General features: G+C 39.1%; 3 protein-coding genes across 4 annotated transcripts; 2 read left to right on the forward strand and 1 right to left on the reverse strand.

The window, feature by feature from the left end:
• Window positions 1-477: 477 nt before the first annotated feature.
• On the forward strand, window positions 478-6349 carry themis2 (thymocyte selection associated family member 2). The gene is made up of 6 exons (XM_040030321.1): window positions 478-644; window positions 985-1125; window positions 1202-1627; window positions 2125-3332; window positions 3593-3707; window positions 5267-6349. The coding sequence occupies exons 1-6, from the start codon at window positions 542-544 to the stop codon at window positions 5374-5376; spliced, it is 2103 nt and encodes a 700-aa protein (XP_039886255.1). The 5' UTR covers window positions 478-541; the 3' UTR covers window positions 5377-6349.
• Window positions 6350-6653: 304 nt separating this feature from the next.
• Window positions 6654-13772, reverse strand: rpa2 (replication protein A2). 2 transcript variants are annotated; one of them, XM_040030336.1, is made up of 9 exons: window positions 13666-13772; window positions 12134-12228; window positions 11801-11902; window positions 11337-11450; window positions 11026-11100; window positions 9795-9911; window positions 8738-8875; window positions 8328-8422; window positions 6654-7166 (listed from the first exon to the last, which is right to left on the reverse strand). In XM_040030336.1, exons 1-9 carry the CDS (start codon window positions 13721-13723, stop codon window positions 7079-7081), a joined length of 882 nt encoding a protein of 293 aa, XP_039886270.1. In that variant the 5' UTR covers window positions 13724-13772; the 3' UTR covers window positions 6654-7078. The 2 variants fall into 2 exon arrangements, with proteins under 2 accessions (XP_039886270.1, XP_039886271.1); XM_040030337.1 differs by lacking the exon at window positions 13666-13772 and adding an exon at window positions 12429-12590.
• Window positions 13321-16712, forward strand: smpdl3b (sphingomyelin phosphodiesterase acid like 3B). The gene is made up of 8 exons (XM_040030326.1): window positions 13321-13782; window positions 13862-14078; window positions 14248-14345; window positions 14454-14597; window positions 14724-14893; window positions 15060-15240; window positions 15393-15526; window positions 15888-16712. The coding sequence occupies exons 1-8, from the start codon at window positions 13695-13697 to the stop codon at window positions 16248-16250; spliced, it is 1395 nt and encodes a 464-aa protein (XP_039886260.1). The 5' UTR covers window positions 13321-13694; the 3' UTR covers window positions 16251-16712.
• The last annotated feature ends 85 nt before the right edge of the window (window positions 16713-16797 follow it).

Genomic DNA, 16797 nt, shown 5'->3' on the forward strand with positions numbered 1-16797 from the left:
ATCATAGTGCATGTATTTATTTAAACCTTGCGCAATGTGTTCACACTGATTTTGGCCACACCGTTAAGTAGAGCAGCTTGACTATCAAACAAGAAAAAAGAAATATAACACGTTCACACTGCAAAATTGCAATTGCGATTTGCTCCTTTTAAAGTCTGTCGTCCTCTCCCCCTTTCTCTCCCTCTCTCTCTTTCACTCTTACACACACACACCCACACACACCCAAAAAATTAAGACATATAAAAAGCTCAAAGTTAGAGTGTGGATGTTTTATTTTATTCTTCATAGCAGGCTTTATGCTGTAATCCCCCAAAATTTTATAAAACATTCTTTTGGATACTTATTCACCATCTTCACAGCAATGAGGCTTTGCCAGATTGCTTTGTCCCCGTATGTGAATGCACAAGTTGTGCAAAGAGATCCTGTAACTTCCTCATTCACTTTTGTGGTTTTTAACTGAGAAAGCACCCCCGTTTTGTGCTGTGCTTGTCATTTGCTGCCTGCCTTCATTTTTGGTTGCACACACTCAGAGGCAGCAGTGATGGCAGGCGCCACTGCTTTGCCACTTCAGGAATTCATCGCGTCATTGGACGATACCTGTCTGCCAAAACTTTTGCAAGTTTGCTCTGGAGTATATTTCCAAGGTAGTTTTTTATTATTACTATTATTACTTTTCCTCAGTGAGATGGCGTATACAGAAGGACAGCACTTACGAGATTATAGATTACTTCATTGCTGTGCGCTTCTCTGTGTTGTGTCTGTCTTTCATAAATTCAAAGTTACAATCTAGTGTCTAATCTTTTACATTTTGTACATTTTTAACCCTAAATTAGACGTTATTATATATAAAAAGAACAGTGAGCATTTGTTGTATTGCTCATGGCTCGCAACTGGAAACAATTCCCATTAGAGTGTATGCGTTCATGTGCTAGTTAAGAAATCATAATCATTTTTGTTCCTTCAATTTCTTGTTTTCCATTCCAGGTTCTATATATGAAATTTCTGGGAGTGAAGTGTGCTTTTCCACTGGGGATCTAATAAAGGTCACTAAAATTGAGCTCCTATCAGTTTCCTGTCAAGACGTAGCAAACAATGAAACATTTGAGCTGCCTATCAGCCACACAGGTTGGTCTAGAGAAATTCTTGTAAGAATGGTTAAATCTATTTTGTAGAACTACAATGACTTTTCTTTTCTTCTCAGGCTTGTTCAGGGTCGTGCCAGAGGAGATGCCGTACAGTACGGTAGAGGAGATGGTCAGCATGAGGCCGGTAGGCCTCGACTCCTCTCTTCCCTTCACTTTCTCCAGCCACTCCAAGATGACCATTGGCAATTTAGCACTGGGAGCTGGGACAGCTTTGACTGTGCTCTCTGTTGAGAAGCACAAGGATCAAGAGGATCAAGTCCGCTGCCTTATTCGAGGACAACAAGAAGCCTCAGCTGAAGTGTGCATCCCTGTTTCTTTCCGAGGGGAGTTCTATGAGTGTGAGAGTGAGGAGCGCTTTACCCTGCGGGAGATCATGTCCTCGTCGTCCCTGCGTAGCCGAAGGTTTCGCTTTGTCAATGCTACCAAGTGTGATCGGCCTCTTATGCTCAGTCCAGTATACCATGTCCAGGCCGTCATGAACTGTAAGAATAACCTACTTTTTAACTATTTAACTACTATTTAACATAATGTTGATCTGGATTTGTTATTTGTGTGTGAACCCCACCGTGTGTTATGTTAATGCAAAGTTTGTGAACTTCCACTTTAACTTCCACCTTAATTGTGAAATACTTGGTTCATGACATTTTATTGTTCCTCTACATCTGTGCACATTTATGCACTACATAAACAACATTTGTGCATATTCAAATTTTACACTTGAAGCCAATGACATATAGTACATACCATGCTATAAAACAGTTAAAGTTAATGCCACCTTGAAAAACATCAGCATATCATTAAAAGCAAATAATCTATATGATGCACTGTTATGATTGCTTATGATTATATGATTGCTTATATTTGTAACCTCAATAATTTAAATTCAGAACAAAAAAAAGCATAGTTCACCTGTACTGCACTCATACCAAAGTTAAATATACCTAATATGCTTGACTGCCTTCCTCTCTTTTGTCTACAGTGAGGAAGAATGTGGTGAAGTTTCCATCCAGCTTAGAAGTGGATGTGGTCGATGTCACCGAGCTGTGTAAAGATGTGCATTTTATTGTACCCCTTTCTCTGAGTGAAGTCCACTCTGAGCCGAATAAATCATTCCCTGGAGTGGTGGAGATCATCGAAGACCCAGAGACGCGCTCCCTGTTCAAGTGCAGCTGGCTACCGGAGCTTCGCAAGAATGAGCACCTGATTTTTCACAAAAAAGGAACCTCGCCCATGATTTTATTATCCACTTTGAAAAGCAGGAAAACACCGCAGTACTTCCTGGTGTCTCAGCAATATGGTGGACGTTTCCGGAGACGGCCAAGAGAGTTTAATTCAGTATACGAGCTGTACGTTGCTTCAATCCACGCACCAGGTCTGAAGGTCAGCGTAACAAGGAACTGTGAGGAAGTGGAAGAGGAGGGACTCCCTGCCCTCAGTGTGGGGGAACAGCTTGAGGTTGTGCGCTGCGATAGGATGGTTTTACCCTGTGAAGGCAAAGCAGGACAGAAGCAGTCGGTAGAGGCTCTTTTGTGTTATCGCCTTCAAGAGTCGGACGATGATGATGATGATGATGATGATGATGAGGATCAGGTGAAAAGGGAGGATGAAAAGGAGGAGATTATTATGCCTCTTTACATGGAGGGTCACTTTGTGGAAGTACTCAGTGACAACAGGAAGTACAAACTCAGTGACTTGGGGAAGGAGTTTAGCTTGCCTCTGGATGTTAAAGTGGTGGGCCGTGATACAGAACTCGAGAAGGATCCCCTCTATGGGTTCTCATGTCTCAGAATAGAGGCAGCTATGTTGGAACCCACCATTCAGGCAAGCTTTGTACACAAGCCAGAGTACTGTTTCGAGATCCCAACGCAGTGGCTCTCAATGTCTGTCTATTTTACTACAGACCCCCTCCCATGGCCCAAAGATCAACCCCCCACGTGTCAAGTGGAAAGAGTTACCGAAGTTGCAGACACATTCTTTTATGAGTTTCGCAAACGTGGTAACTCAGATGCGGAGCCGCCACCTCGACCACCAAAGCGAAACATGTCATTTTCGGCACCTCCCAAAAAAACAAAGAAATCAAAGAAGGCAAACAAATCCAAACATCAAGGAGACAAAAGCGTCCCAACCAAACAGTTCAGCGACTTGACTTTGAATAACAAAAAGAGGCCCCCCGCTCCACCACCTCCCGTGAGTGACTCTTTTCATGCTTGTATAACATTTTCGAAAGCTATTATTATAAAGGCTACAGCTCAGCTTAGGTTGTCTAGATTTTCTTGTCACGTCAGGTTTCTCTTGAAACCCCACTACAGTGAAACTAATATACAGATTCTCATAAAGTGACTTTCAGGAAATGAACTAAGCAAAAATAACAAATTGGTGCTTCCACTTTTTTCCTGTGGTAAATACGCCATGCATGTAATAAAACAGAAGTTTCCTCTTTTGTGCAGGCTAATGAAGATGAGCCCCCACCACTTGTTCCCCGAAAGTTCTCAGCGGCTGACCAAACCATAGGCAAGGCTCTGCCAAACACTTATGTACAAATGAAGGAGTCTGCTAAAACAGGTGGGGCTGTCTGATATAATGTTTTAAGAGAGCCACCGATTTGTCTCTTGCAAAACTTATAGTGCAGCTGCTGGACTAGTAAAGCATTCTCTATGTTTATATTAAAGCAGTGTTTGCAGGACAACCTCTAAATTTGAGACATTTTCACCATGGGAAAGAGTTTATATAGGGTTTATATAAAGACCCCAAAAAGTTGAGATTACTGGCAGACTTTGGCTTCCCTCTACATCTCTAAGACAAATGTGAGCGTGACTGTTCACAGAGCCACAGAGAATTCACAAAGTCATCAAGACCACTAAAAGCACATAGAGTAACATTTTTTCCGCCATAACGCACAGAACTAAACTTAAAGTAAATGAATATGAAGAAGGGTTAAAAATCAGCTTCACCTGCACTATATACACAAAAGTACTGGTCAATACATTTTTCATATTTGAATTCAAAGGGTTTTAGTCCCATTTCAGCAGCTGTATAAAATCAAGCATCTTGCCATGCAGTCTGCCTTTGCAAACATCTGATAAAGAATGGTTTGTTCTAAAGAGTGTCAATAGATAGATAGTCCACCATCCGCTGTAACATATAGTTGAAAAGTGGAAGTGTCTTAGAACCACAACAACTCAGCCATGAAGTAGCAGACCGTGTAAATTACAGAGCGGGGTTGCCAAGTGCCGAGGTGCACAGTGCGTAAAAGTTGCCAAACATCTGTAACGTCAGTAACTGCAGCGTTCCAAACCTCCTTTGGCATTAACATAAGCACAAAAACTGTGTGCGTGGAGCTTCAAGGCATGGGTTTTCATGGCTGAGCAGCTCCTGTAGCTGTAATGTGCAGGTGACCCAGTACTTGTATCCATGTAGTCTACAAATACACAAAACCAAACAGTGAACATGAACTGAATAGTAATGAAAAACATATCAATGTCTTATTGTCTCAGTAATGTGTAATTTATATGTAAAAAACACATACGTAAGTATATTCAATTAAAAGTATGTGCATATGCATATGTAAATATACAAATTACCTAATGTATTAATAATGCATTAGATGCATTAAATGCAAATAATAAGAATTTAGCCGTGTTTATCACACCATGTTTATCGTCCATTAACCATAGACGCAAACTTACGCAATAACCACAGACCATAAACAGCATGTGCAGATTGAGAAAGTCTATGGTTTTGGGAGACTTCATCATTTCTAATATATTCATGCTTTTATTTACTTACTATTACTCTTCGTCACTTAACAAAATCCACAATGACACCTTAATTCCAAGTGTGTTCCTGTATAAGATTCAACCCATCACCCAATAGTATCTCAGGAGACATTCTTCCTATAGAAGGGAAATGTGTTTAGTCATTTCGATTGGCTGCAGCAGGAAGTGAAGTGAAAACCTGTGATAGGTGGTGTATGTGATGGGTGGTGCATAAATGTTTGGTGGTGCATAAATCGCATGTTTTCTGAAAGGAAGACATTCGGCGGCACATTTGACAAATGACAGTTAGGATGAATATAAGAATATTGTGAAATATAGTATTACTAACAATAATCTTTCCACCAGGGAGTGTGGCTGAGGATGAAAATGGGGACAGTGACCATGACTATGAAACTGTGGATGACACTTTGGCTGTTATGATGAAGAAAGCACAAGAAAATGTTATGTACTACTAAAGGAAATATCTTCTACATCTTCTGCAACAGAGAAAAATCCTGCTTGAGCAGTGAGAACTGAACTGTTCCCCATCCTACAAGTGCTGTGCAGGGCTGGTTGACATGACATCATTCAGCTTAGCCCAGAATAAATACAAACTTGGTGGTGTTTTCACATCTGTTTTCTCACGTGGTCAGCAAAATTTCTTTTTACCTCATAACTTTATACCCAGAACTATACTTCACTGTTTTCAGTAATCGTGTATTCAAACTTTGAACACATACCACTCTTGTAGTTCAAACACTTTTTGTTGTACACAAACTTGTTTAGAAATTGTTGATTTAACCATGTAGTAATTGAGGCTATGTCTTTCAGCTTCGTGTACAGGTCCGTATTTATATTGTGAGGTACTAAGTAGCTAGTTACTGTATATAATGCCTTCTTATGCATAGTTACAGCAACAAACTATAGGATAATATGCAGTCGAACATAACACCATAAATTACAGCCTTTAAAATTACTAGTGTTAAATCAATAACTTCTCTCAAAAATGCATATTAATAAGCTTCAAACTGGCTTCAATGGATTGTATTCTGTTGCACAAGTATACAACATATGTGTATGTCAAACTCCTACTGCATAGATGCAAACTCTAAAGAGAAATAGCTCACCCCACTCATTGATGGAAGGCATTTGTCTAAACCGCAACATTGTAACGCTGCAGCACCGGTAGCAGAAGCCGTCCCTCTAACCACATCAAACTATTTATCAGTGAACAGAAATGTATTTGCCTTTTTTTTTTTATTTTGCAAATTAACTCCAGGGAGGAGTAGAAACATTTTCACTGAAAATGAAAGTATGTTTTGCATCTTTGTTAACCGATGGACAATCCATTTTGTGCCATTTTTCTTTGAAAGATTATTTCCACTGCATGTAAATGTGTGGTTGATTTCAATTCTCTATTAGATATTATCATAAAGTATGATTTCTATATGAAACTGGACCTATGTGGTTTATTCCAACTTTGTAAAACTTTAAATAAGACCTTATATTATCTATAAAAATGTGTGTGAAACTCTAAGATAAGTGTTAAAGTCAGCTTGTGGTTTTACATCTAGATGTGTGAAAGCAAATGTGAATTACGCATGTTAGTTTTTCTAAAATGCAAAAAGACAAAAATGCATGTGTGTGTGTGTGTGTGTGTGTATACTAATGTATCATATATTTACACACACACACACCTATACCAGAAAAAGGGGCTTATACAACTTGATAAATTGAACCAACAGAACAAAAATACATTTTGAGTAATCAATTTATTTTGGCAAAACTAAATTACAGAGACAAAAAAAAGTTGCATTACTTATGTTCCAAATCTTTAAAAAGAAAGAAAGAAAGATGTTTTACAGAAGAAGAAAGATACATAAACAGAAAGAAAGTAGTAACTGCCAACAATAATCTCAGTGACAGAAACTTTTTCGGGCAAAATGGCTGAAGCAACATCAGGAATACAGGATGTGTAAACCTGAGTTTCACCATTTGTAAACCACGTGTTCTTCAACAAACATAGACCACAGTGCCGACAGACTTGCAGCATTTCGCACAGCTCTGTGGCATTATAGACTCAGGGAGGTTCTTACTTATGTGATAGCTTTCGGTAATAAATGATGTACCAATTATTTCAAATACGTAACCCCACTGATGGTAACAAAATGAATTAGTCTAGTCATCACTGTCAGTTGATTTGTAGTGATCTTCATCGATGGTGGAAAAGATATGACCTTCGTTGCTAAGGAACTCCACAGCTTGTCTGTTAAAGCAAAAGGAAACAGCATTTTAGAAGTGCTAAAAATCAAATTTAAAAAATCCGAAGGGTTATTAATAATAATACCATGAAATAAAATATTTGTGAACTAAGTACCAAGTAGACAAATCATTTCCTGTACACTAAAGGAAAATCTCTTTAAAAAAAATACAATAAAAGAATAAAATCTAATATAAAATTATATATTAGATTTTTTTTTCTTTTATTGTATCTTTTTCACTCTGGTACAGTTTCAGAAAACAAAGCAAAACTACCAAATTAGCATGCAGTGGGTGTTTCACTCGGGTCATTCTAAAGTCTTGGACATACACTTCCTGTAGTTTGCATAACGTATGTACTGCTAACACCAAAAAACTGCATTTTTCTATTATTATTATTTTTAAACTGAGGTTGTACTGTCCCTGCTCAAATTTTGCATAGTGGGATGCACCAAAAGAAAGTAACTGAGAGCAAAGTTTTTATAAACTGACCCAAACAAAGTCCTTCAAGACCACATTGTCTTGAAGGACAAAGACAATGTGGTCTTGATCCGTAATAAGATAAGAAGGAAACTTTGTTATCTTGACATTCACCATCCCTTAATAAAGCTACCGTACTTTTATCAAGAAGTCAAACTAAAGCATTCAGCTTGTCCTTTAAAAAGTGTTTTAGAGCATTAAAGCAGCTTGCTAGAACACATCTAAAGTTAACTCTCCATCACAAATAATGTGTTAACTCTTGACTTGTAAAAAACAACAACAAAAAAAGAACACTTTAGCCACTACAGGCCTTCTCTCTTGGTTTCAGTTTGTTTAACAGTGTTGTACCTCCAGTGACTGTGTTGCTCAGACCAAGTCCATTTTGCAGATAAAGGGTTGAGAGTTTAAATTGTGGGAATTCATTTTGTAGTGAAACTTTGTTGCAAAATCTCTTTGCTATTTGGAAAAAATGTATGTTGTAATTTTGTGTGAGCTTCTCTCTCTTTGAAACCATCCTTTTTATGACGGTACAAACCCAACGTAAAAAGTAAAATAATAATTTGAACATCATTTAAGTGGATGCAGCTTAGTTTGCCTCTTGGTCTGTTTCAGTGTATGTAAGAGCTTTTCTACTTTTCCAACAGTCAAAAAGTAACATTTTATATTGTTTTATCACTTTAAAACTTACTTGATCACAGCAATACTCATGCTGCCGAGTCTCTTCTTTAGTTCTTGAATGCTAATACCCTGTGGTTCTGGACAGCTTCTTATCAAACACAGCACCTTGAGAGAGAAAAGTCGACAGGGTAAGCAAGCTGACACACACTGCTAAAAGAAGCTATGTTCCAGTATACTGACTTCTTTTTCTGAAAATGTTTTTTATAAAACAACAAATCTTTGATGCAGTTCACACAAAGAAGTCGAAGACAGGATGTAAGAGTCAACGATCACTGTTTGGGTTTACATAAATAAACGGGTGTAATAGCTGTTCTTTTCAGCATTCAGATACAGTGCCCCTTCATTTCTCACCACAGCTTATCTATGATAGTTAAGAACTGTGAATTTCTTGTTACCGCTGTCTGATTTATTTAGGCTCACCTGATTCTGGTTTGCACTTAACCCATTGTTGGTCATGTCGTTGGCACCTGCATAGCCTCCTACATTCCCATCCATGCCTCCCATGGTGGGTCGTGACATGGGCATGGCACTACTGCTCATTCCTCCTCCGGCACCCGACTGAAAGAGAATGAAATCGCACGTTTTCAACATTATACATAGATTTGATAAAGGATACAGAACAACCTTCAGAGACAGATATGTAAAAGTATGACACTGAAAATGTGATTACGACCGCCTGATACACATTCATCAAAAAACAAACAAACAAACAAACATGCATCTCAAACGGAAAGGTACCCCTGGCTATTATTAGCCAATCCATTTATAACAGGCTGTTGGTCAATTTCATAAATAAATATAGAGCACTTTAAACAAGTGAGTATTAAGCCTATTTGGTGGCAGTAACAGTCTGAGTTTGACCTCACGGCTTCCGGCAGTCTACAGAGTATTAGAGGGATTGATGAGCGTTAAAGCCATGTATACTGAAGCAGACTATGCCCTTTATGGAACATAGGATCCAAAAAGTAAATTTGCAGCGCTGCAGAAGCAATAGTTATCTGGAAAGCTTAATTTTTTATTATGTCATTACTCAGTTTCACTTCTAATGTGTTTCTATATTGACTGCAAATCATTTTTTTAAGCCATTTAAAACAAAACAATCATTCTGTACCACCTCTAATGTGTTTAAAATCATCTCTCAAAGCTGTTAGAATTATGGTTTTAATACATAAAACAAAAAGAAAAAAAAATAGCCAGGCTGTAGAAGTCAGATAAGGTGTTGACTGGGCTTGGATATTTATACCCATTCACTGAAATCATGTGTGTCTGTGACCATTTATCTGTAGGAGCTCACTCTCACACTTAGCACAAACACAACTAAAGGATGTGACAACGCTGTACTGTTTCTTAGTAATCTGGCAAACAAACTAAGCAATCTTTAACAGAAGTGGTATTCACAGAACCCATCTCAACTTCCCTTTTTCACTTGTTTAGCCACCATTAAAGGCTGTGAAGGTATAAGCACAAGATTTCTCACCATAGTTTGAGGCTTGCTGAGTGCCGTGTGTGCTTGGACAACCTCTAACATATGAGAGGTGATTTCATTCATATCCTCCAGGGGCCTGACGCTGAATGCCACAACAGACCTGTGGTTCTAAGAAAGGAAGGCACAAAAAAATAGACACGGCATCATGAATTCAGAGAGGAACTAAAGCAAGCAACATCCACTTCAAGTATTTCAAGTGACGAAACAAATCTATGTTGGTAAAGGTGTAAAAGCCTTCTTTAGTGGAGCTCAAGTGTAATTTAGACACATGTTAGACACATGTCTCACACACACACACACACACACACACACAAAGGTTAATAAATGTTTAAATGTGAACAAGATTAAATATGACATTGTCAAAAATGTTTGTGCAGTGAGAAATCATACAGCCGCTTGAAAATTTTACACTGTTGCCTTTCAATGAAATCATGATGCAAGTCATAAGTTCCTATTTGATTCTGGGTACTGTGCAAATGTTGTTAGCATTTACTTTAAATGAACCATTTCCAATTGATTCACAGTCTGTTTGTGTGTGTGTGTGTGTGTGTGTGTGTGTGTGTGTGTGTGTGTGTGTGTGTGTGTGTGTGTGTGTGTGTGTGCGCGTGCGCGCGCGTGGTTATCCGCACGCAAATATATTCTTTTTTATTTTTTAATTTAATTTTACAATAAACCTCACTGATAAATAACTAACTCAGCAATATCAGCTGCTGGTGAGTCTCATCCAGTTGTTGGAACTCCAGCTGGCTGTTAGGTCTCGTTCTGCTCTTTAGGTCTCACTGGAGCAGCACATGAGCCATTACTCCACCAGCTGCAGTTAACAATGGGGCAGGAATCAGTCTGGCTGCGGGAAGCAGCTGATTGACTTTGAAGAACACCACAACACCAACCCAACCACCAAGTAAGCTAGTAGAGCAGGGCCTCAAGTGCCGGTGTCCTGCAGGTTTTAGATATGACCCTGGGTCAACACACCTGAATCAAAGGATTTATTTCATTACCAGGCCTCTGGAGAACTTCAAGACATGTTGAGGAGGCAATTTAACCATTTAAATCAGCTGTGTTGGATCAAGGACACATCTAAAACCTGCAGGATGTGTCCTCTCTGGAGGACATATCCTGGGGCCTGGAGTTGGACACCCCTGTAGTAGACGGTGGATGGGGTTTGATAGCAACCACACTTTTAAACTAATAAGCGGTCATAGGTGGCAGATATTAAACTCACCTGAAAAGAGCGCAGATTTCCAGATACTTTGACATATGTTCCTGGGGGAAGGACAGTGCTGTCCACACTTTGGTCCTGTATAAATAAAAAGCACATACTTGATCCTTTTCATCCAATTCCAGTTAATTTTCCTTAGGATTTGTGTTACTACTGCCCTTTCCTCTTGGCCTTCTACTTAAAGAAATGTAACGCTAAACAGATATTATAGTATAGTAGCTTTCTCACTATGTAATGGAGTTTATATACACATAATTACCTCATGTTTCAATACAGACTGAGCTTGCAGCAGAGCTGTGATGGTGGATACTTACCTCTGTGTCTACCCATTGCTTCACATCCATGGGAGCGCCTGTCATGTCATCAACCTTGTACTGGATGTTGGTCATGGATTTATCTGTGCTTCTGATGACCCCCACAATGGTGACCTATGACACAGACCACAATTATTATGAAATCTGGAAATATTAGAATAGTTATTACGTCCATGTTGCAAAATGTTGTAACATAAAATGATTTAAAACTCTGCATTTGGTCTGACTGTTAGATAGATGTTTATTTATTTAAAAGGATTTTTAAAAAAGTACAATCAACATAGATGGATATTCAACATAATTTCTGTAAACAAAAGTAACTTGTATTCAAAAGGGAGTGTAAAGTTGCTGTTGTTCAACTGCAGAAGTAAAAAAAAAAAACCTGTATTACACAGTACCAAACTAATGCTATTAAGAGATGAAAAAGTAACTGGTTAGTGAACTAACTGAATGGTTTGGCTCACCTGGGCAACATCCACATCTCCTACTCTGAATGACTCATCAGCTTGGGAAGCAGACATTAGCTGAGACACTGTGCATGGGATTATTTGGTTGGCACGTGTTCTCTGCAAAGACATACACCCAAACACAAATGGGTTAACTGTCGTGCAGCAGAGACCTGCCAATTTGTGCTTCCATCGCTATACAGAAGTCAACATGTGTACAAAGAGGGGATATCTCATTTGGCAAATGAAGGTATGGTGTTGCTGGTTTTCAGCACAATTTTTACAGATTTATTTCTGTGTCAAGTCTTTAGTGAATTATTCCGACTTTTAAGTGTAGATATAAGTACAGACCCCCTTTTTCTCTCCCCCCTGGGATAAGGCAGGTGATGCAAATCCTCCTGGAGACTGAGTGTAGCCCCCAGCCATACTGGACTCACTGTACCCTCCTGAAAATGTATAAAGAGGTAAAAAACTGTGTCACTGAAATCGTTTATTAAACATGATCTTTACTTGACCCACCTTCACTTACATTCAACACACAATAACAAAGACGTCTGTAGTCAAGCTAACGTGGACCGAAACAACACAGCGACACCGAGCCCATATGGCGGCTTTATAAACACAACGGTGTCGAAATACAACTCACCCTGATTCCACATGCTTCCGCTGTTTGTTTAACTTATTAAAGTAAGGCGTAAAATGTTACGTGCAGTAAAGTATGTAGCCAAACGTATTTCTCCGGTCCTCTTCCTAGTTTAATCCCGCGCGCAAGCTTCAATGTACAGCGCAGGCGCACAGCGGAACTCCCGCGAAATCTATGATGACGCAGATCTTCTACGTGAGGTAATTCAGCCCTAATTTTTGCTTGTCAGGCTATCGTTCCCCTTCCAGCGCCAAGACTGACCAATGCAAAAGCACAAACTCTGGTCCCAAACCACTGTTTAACATGTACTAACATTATTATTATTATCATTATTATTATTATTTGCTATATTACTTAATGAAGCAGTCCATAGCCTGGGAGTTACGTCTGCCTGAAAGAGAAACATCAGGGAATGATTTTGAAAGAGTCCTAGGGTTGCTTTCATGAACTTCCCGAAGCACTACGTGCTCACGCGCGGTTTTGCGGCTTTGCAATTGCTATAATAAATCATTTCCAAAGAACGTTTGCAAACCCATAGCTGTGTTTATCAAAAACAGACAGACATTGCAAAATTTCCAACGATGATTAACTACTCTTTTCCCCAAAATGCCCCTTTACTGTAAAAAGAAATAAGCGAAACAAATAATAACAAAACCAAAACAAAGCAAAACATTTTTTTATTTGCATCATCAGCTTGAGAAACAGATTCTCCACAGTTATAACAGCGTCGATTTGGGGAAACACGATTATCACGCGAGGGCACCATGAATAAAATCCTTTTGTATTTAGTGAAATATTACAGTGTAACAGCGAAAACATTCGCACGTAGATGTATTTTAATATACTGTGTCTATATACTCCTGCTATGAATGTATGTATATTTATTGGATTCTTAAACAGCGCATGCCCAAATAAGGTAACTGTAAAAGGTGGTCTAATTTAAATTTAGTCCACATAAAAATAGTCTAGGCGTAGTCTACAAGCAGGAATTCGACTCTTAAATAGCTTCACAGATAAGTGTGTATAGAGCTTTTCTCAGCCGAAGCTTTTTATTGTCTTTAGATTTATTTTGATACTTATTTTTATTTATTTAATTGTATGCAGGCTAAAACGTAGTCTTGCATCATTACTGATAGCGAAGTATCCCCTGCACATAGGGATCCAAACACCTTTAAGCCTCAGACGTGTCATGACCAGTCATATCTTATCATGATTTCGCCTTTATAGACTTCCGGCATACCTTTTAAACCAGGTCTTGATTTTTGTCGGATGTTTCTTCCTCTCAAAGGCTTCGACATGTCGGCAGTAAGGCTGCTTCTGTCTTGCTTTCTTTTTAAAGAGGCTTTTGCGCTCTCGGGTAAGCATCAGATGAATCAAGTATATATCTTAATCTCGGGGTAACTTACTAGATGCCATTACGCATCGTTCTTACACAGGGAACTTTTGGCACATCACGGATCTCCACTGGGACCCAACGTACGAACTGAGCAACAACAATCCTGCACTGGTGTGCGCATCCAGTGGCAAACGACCTGCAGCCAATGCTGGTAAATTTGGAGACTATGTTTGTGACTCGCCATGGCACCTGATCAACTCTTCTGTTTATGCAATGAAGAGTATTCTACCAAACCCGGACTTCATCGTATGGACTGGGTATGTTACTTTTTTTTAATGAATATTGCAGGACAGCTAGTCTTAAGACTATATCTGGGGAAATAAATGCTTGTTTGCCTTTACAGTCATGATATTTTCAGATTAGTATTTGGTATTGACATGTTTGACTGCAATTAATCCTGAAACAATCTGCTGTGTTACTTCTCAGTGATGACACTCCACATGTTGATAATAAAGATCTGGGAGAAGACGCAGTGCTCAACATTATCAACAACCTCACTGACATCATAAATCGAGTGTTTCCAAGTAATTACAAAATCAGGCGGAAACATGCAAGGTCAACACATACGACAGTGTTTTAGTGTTGGCTGCTTCTAATAAATAATGTCTTTTATACATTATTGTCTTGTTTAGACACTAAAGTGTACTCAGCCCTGGGGAACCATGATTACCACCCGAAGAGTCAGCTTCCTGCAGCCCCAAGCTCTATGTATGACCGAATAGCAGAAATGTGGCAAGGCTGGTTGGATCCAAAGTCAAAAGAAACATTTAAAAAAGGTGAAGAAGGCTTTCTCTAATAGTTACAAATATATGTGCAATTACTTTCCAAAGAATGAATACATCAGCTTATGATGCACAGGAAAAATTTAAACACACATTATCTGGGATGTTCCTCTTGCACAGGTGGATACTACACAGAAAAGCTCATGAATCAGACTGGTTTCAGGATGCTGGTCCTTAACACCAATCTCTACTATGATCAGAACAAGCTGACCACGAACATGGATGACCCAGCGGACCAGTTTAGTTGGTCAGATCAGATTCTTACAGAGGCAACCAACAACAAAGAGAAGGCAAAGCATCTCATCTTGTTCATGGATGTTTGGATGTTAGGGACTAGAGCTCAGTAAAAGATGGAGTTTGTAATGAATACAATCCCTGTATAAGCAATTGCCCCTCCAAAAAAGAGATTTGGTCCTGATTGGATTTTAGTTAACTCTGTATTGTTTGGTTTATCAGGTTTACATCATTGGCCACGTTCCTCCAGGTTTCTTCGAGAAGAAAAGAAGTAAACCATGGTTTACACCAAAGTTCAACCGGCGATATTTGGATTTAATTGAGAAGCATCATTCTGTCATTAAAGGCCAGTTCTTTGGCCATCATCACACTGATAGCTTCCGTATGTTCTACAACACAGAGGGTAAGCCACACTGCAGTAATAGTACTCATTTCACCTTGCATTAGTATTACCTGTTTATCACTTAGCCGGAATGCGTCTCCGATATCCAGCATTAACATTAACACACACTAATACTGTTGTTATCAGAGCTGATATCTTGTCCATTTCTACAGGTTCTCCCATTAGTACCATGTTCCTCAGCCCTGGTGTCACACCGTGGGAAACAACACTTCCTGGAGTTAAGGATGGAGCGAACAATCCTGGGATTCGTGTCTTTGAATATGACACAGAAACACTGCTAGTCAAGGCAAGTTTTGGCCTTTACAATTTTCATTAGACATTTATGTTCCTCTAGGGGTGTAGTGGTTAACACATTTGCTTGGCAAGTGAACGGTTGCTAGTTCATTATCAGCCAGATACAAAAATCCCCTTGTATTGTAGCTCCAGAAAGACCATCCAGTGTAAAACGCTGCCAAATCAAACATGTGAAACGCTCCTTGTGGCAACGGGGCAGTCAAAAGTAGCAATCAAGAGCCTAAAATAGGCTCTTATGCAACTTATATAAATATATATTTGTATTTTAAAAGATTGTAAAATCTTCAGAAATATCTTGTAATGCTTCTATTGTTCGCTTTCTGTGTTTGAACCACATGCTTTCTTTCATGCAGGATGTGGTGACCTATTACCTGAACCTTACCCATGCTAATGTAGCCACAGGACGCTGGGAGAAAGAGTATCGCCTCACAGAGAGTTTCAGAGTACCAGATGCCTCTCCAGCCTCCATGCACGAGGTTCTAAAGCGTGTAGCTGATGACCCCCGCTACCTGCAGAAGTACTATGATTTCAACTCTGTGAACTATGACCTGAGCGATTGTGACAGCGACTGCCGTGTTGACCATGTGTGCGCAGCACGAGAGGTAGACTTTGACAGGTATGAACACTGCCTCGTTAAGGAGGGGGCAGTTTTCATCTATGGTGGCCTCCTGCCACTCATCTCCGTGGCTTTAAGTCTGGTGGTGGCCCATGAGTAATTAATTCAATACTATTTTGAACTATAACTAACTCTGAACTCAGTATGGGTTTATTGTTTCCCTAAACCAACATATAAGCTTTCTCCCTCAGAATTTATAAATATGCAATAATCTTTTGTTTCAAAAGTATTAAAATCATGTCCACACGTGTATCACTGACCCATTCAGCAATGCAAACTCCCCCTCTGACTTTCTGACTGGCTGTATGACGTTCCACCTTAAAAACTGCACACTTTTAGCAGATGAATCTGAGAATAGCTTTCTGGTGTCAACATTTGTAATGAATTTCATTCTTTAAATTATAATTCAAGAGAGACATCAAGAAGCAGGAAGTATTTGTTTTAAATGTCACTATTTAACATGTAGCGCTATAATAATGCATTTTCATACTTTCAGTTATATTACATCTATAAATGAAATGAGTCATGCTCCAGTGTGTAATTAAACTATGGAAAAATGCAACCTTTGTCTTCAGTAATCTTTGGTGTGCCCCTTGACCTTGATTTATGGGTACTGGCTGAATACTTTGTTTCAAAACTACACAGTA

Source organism: Simochromis diagramma, unplaced genomic scaffold, assembly GCF_900408965.1.
Source record: "Simochromis diagramma unplaced genomic scaffold, fSimDia1.1 OVJJ01000361.1, whole genome shotgun sequence".
Classification (NCBI taxonomy): domain Eukaryota; kingdom Metazoa; phylum Chordata; class Actinopteri; order Cichliformes; family Cichlidae; genus Simochromis; species Simochromis diagramma.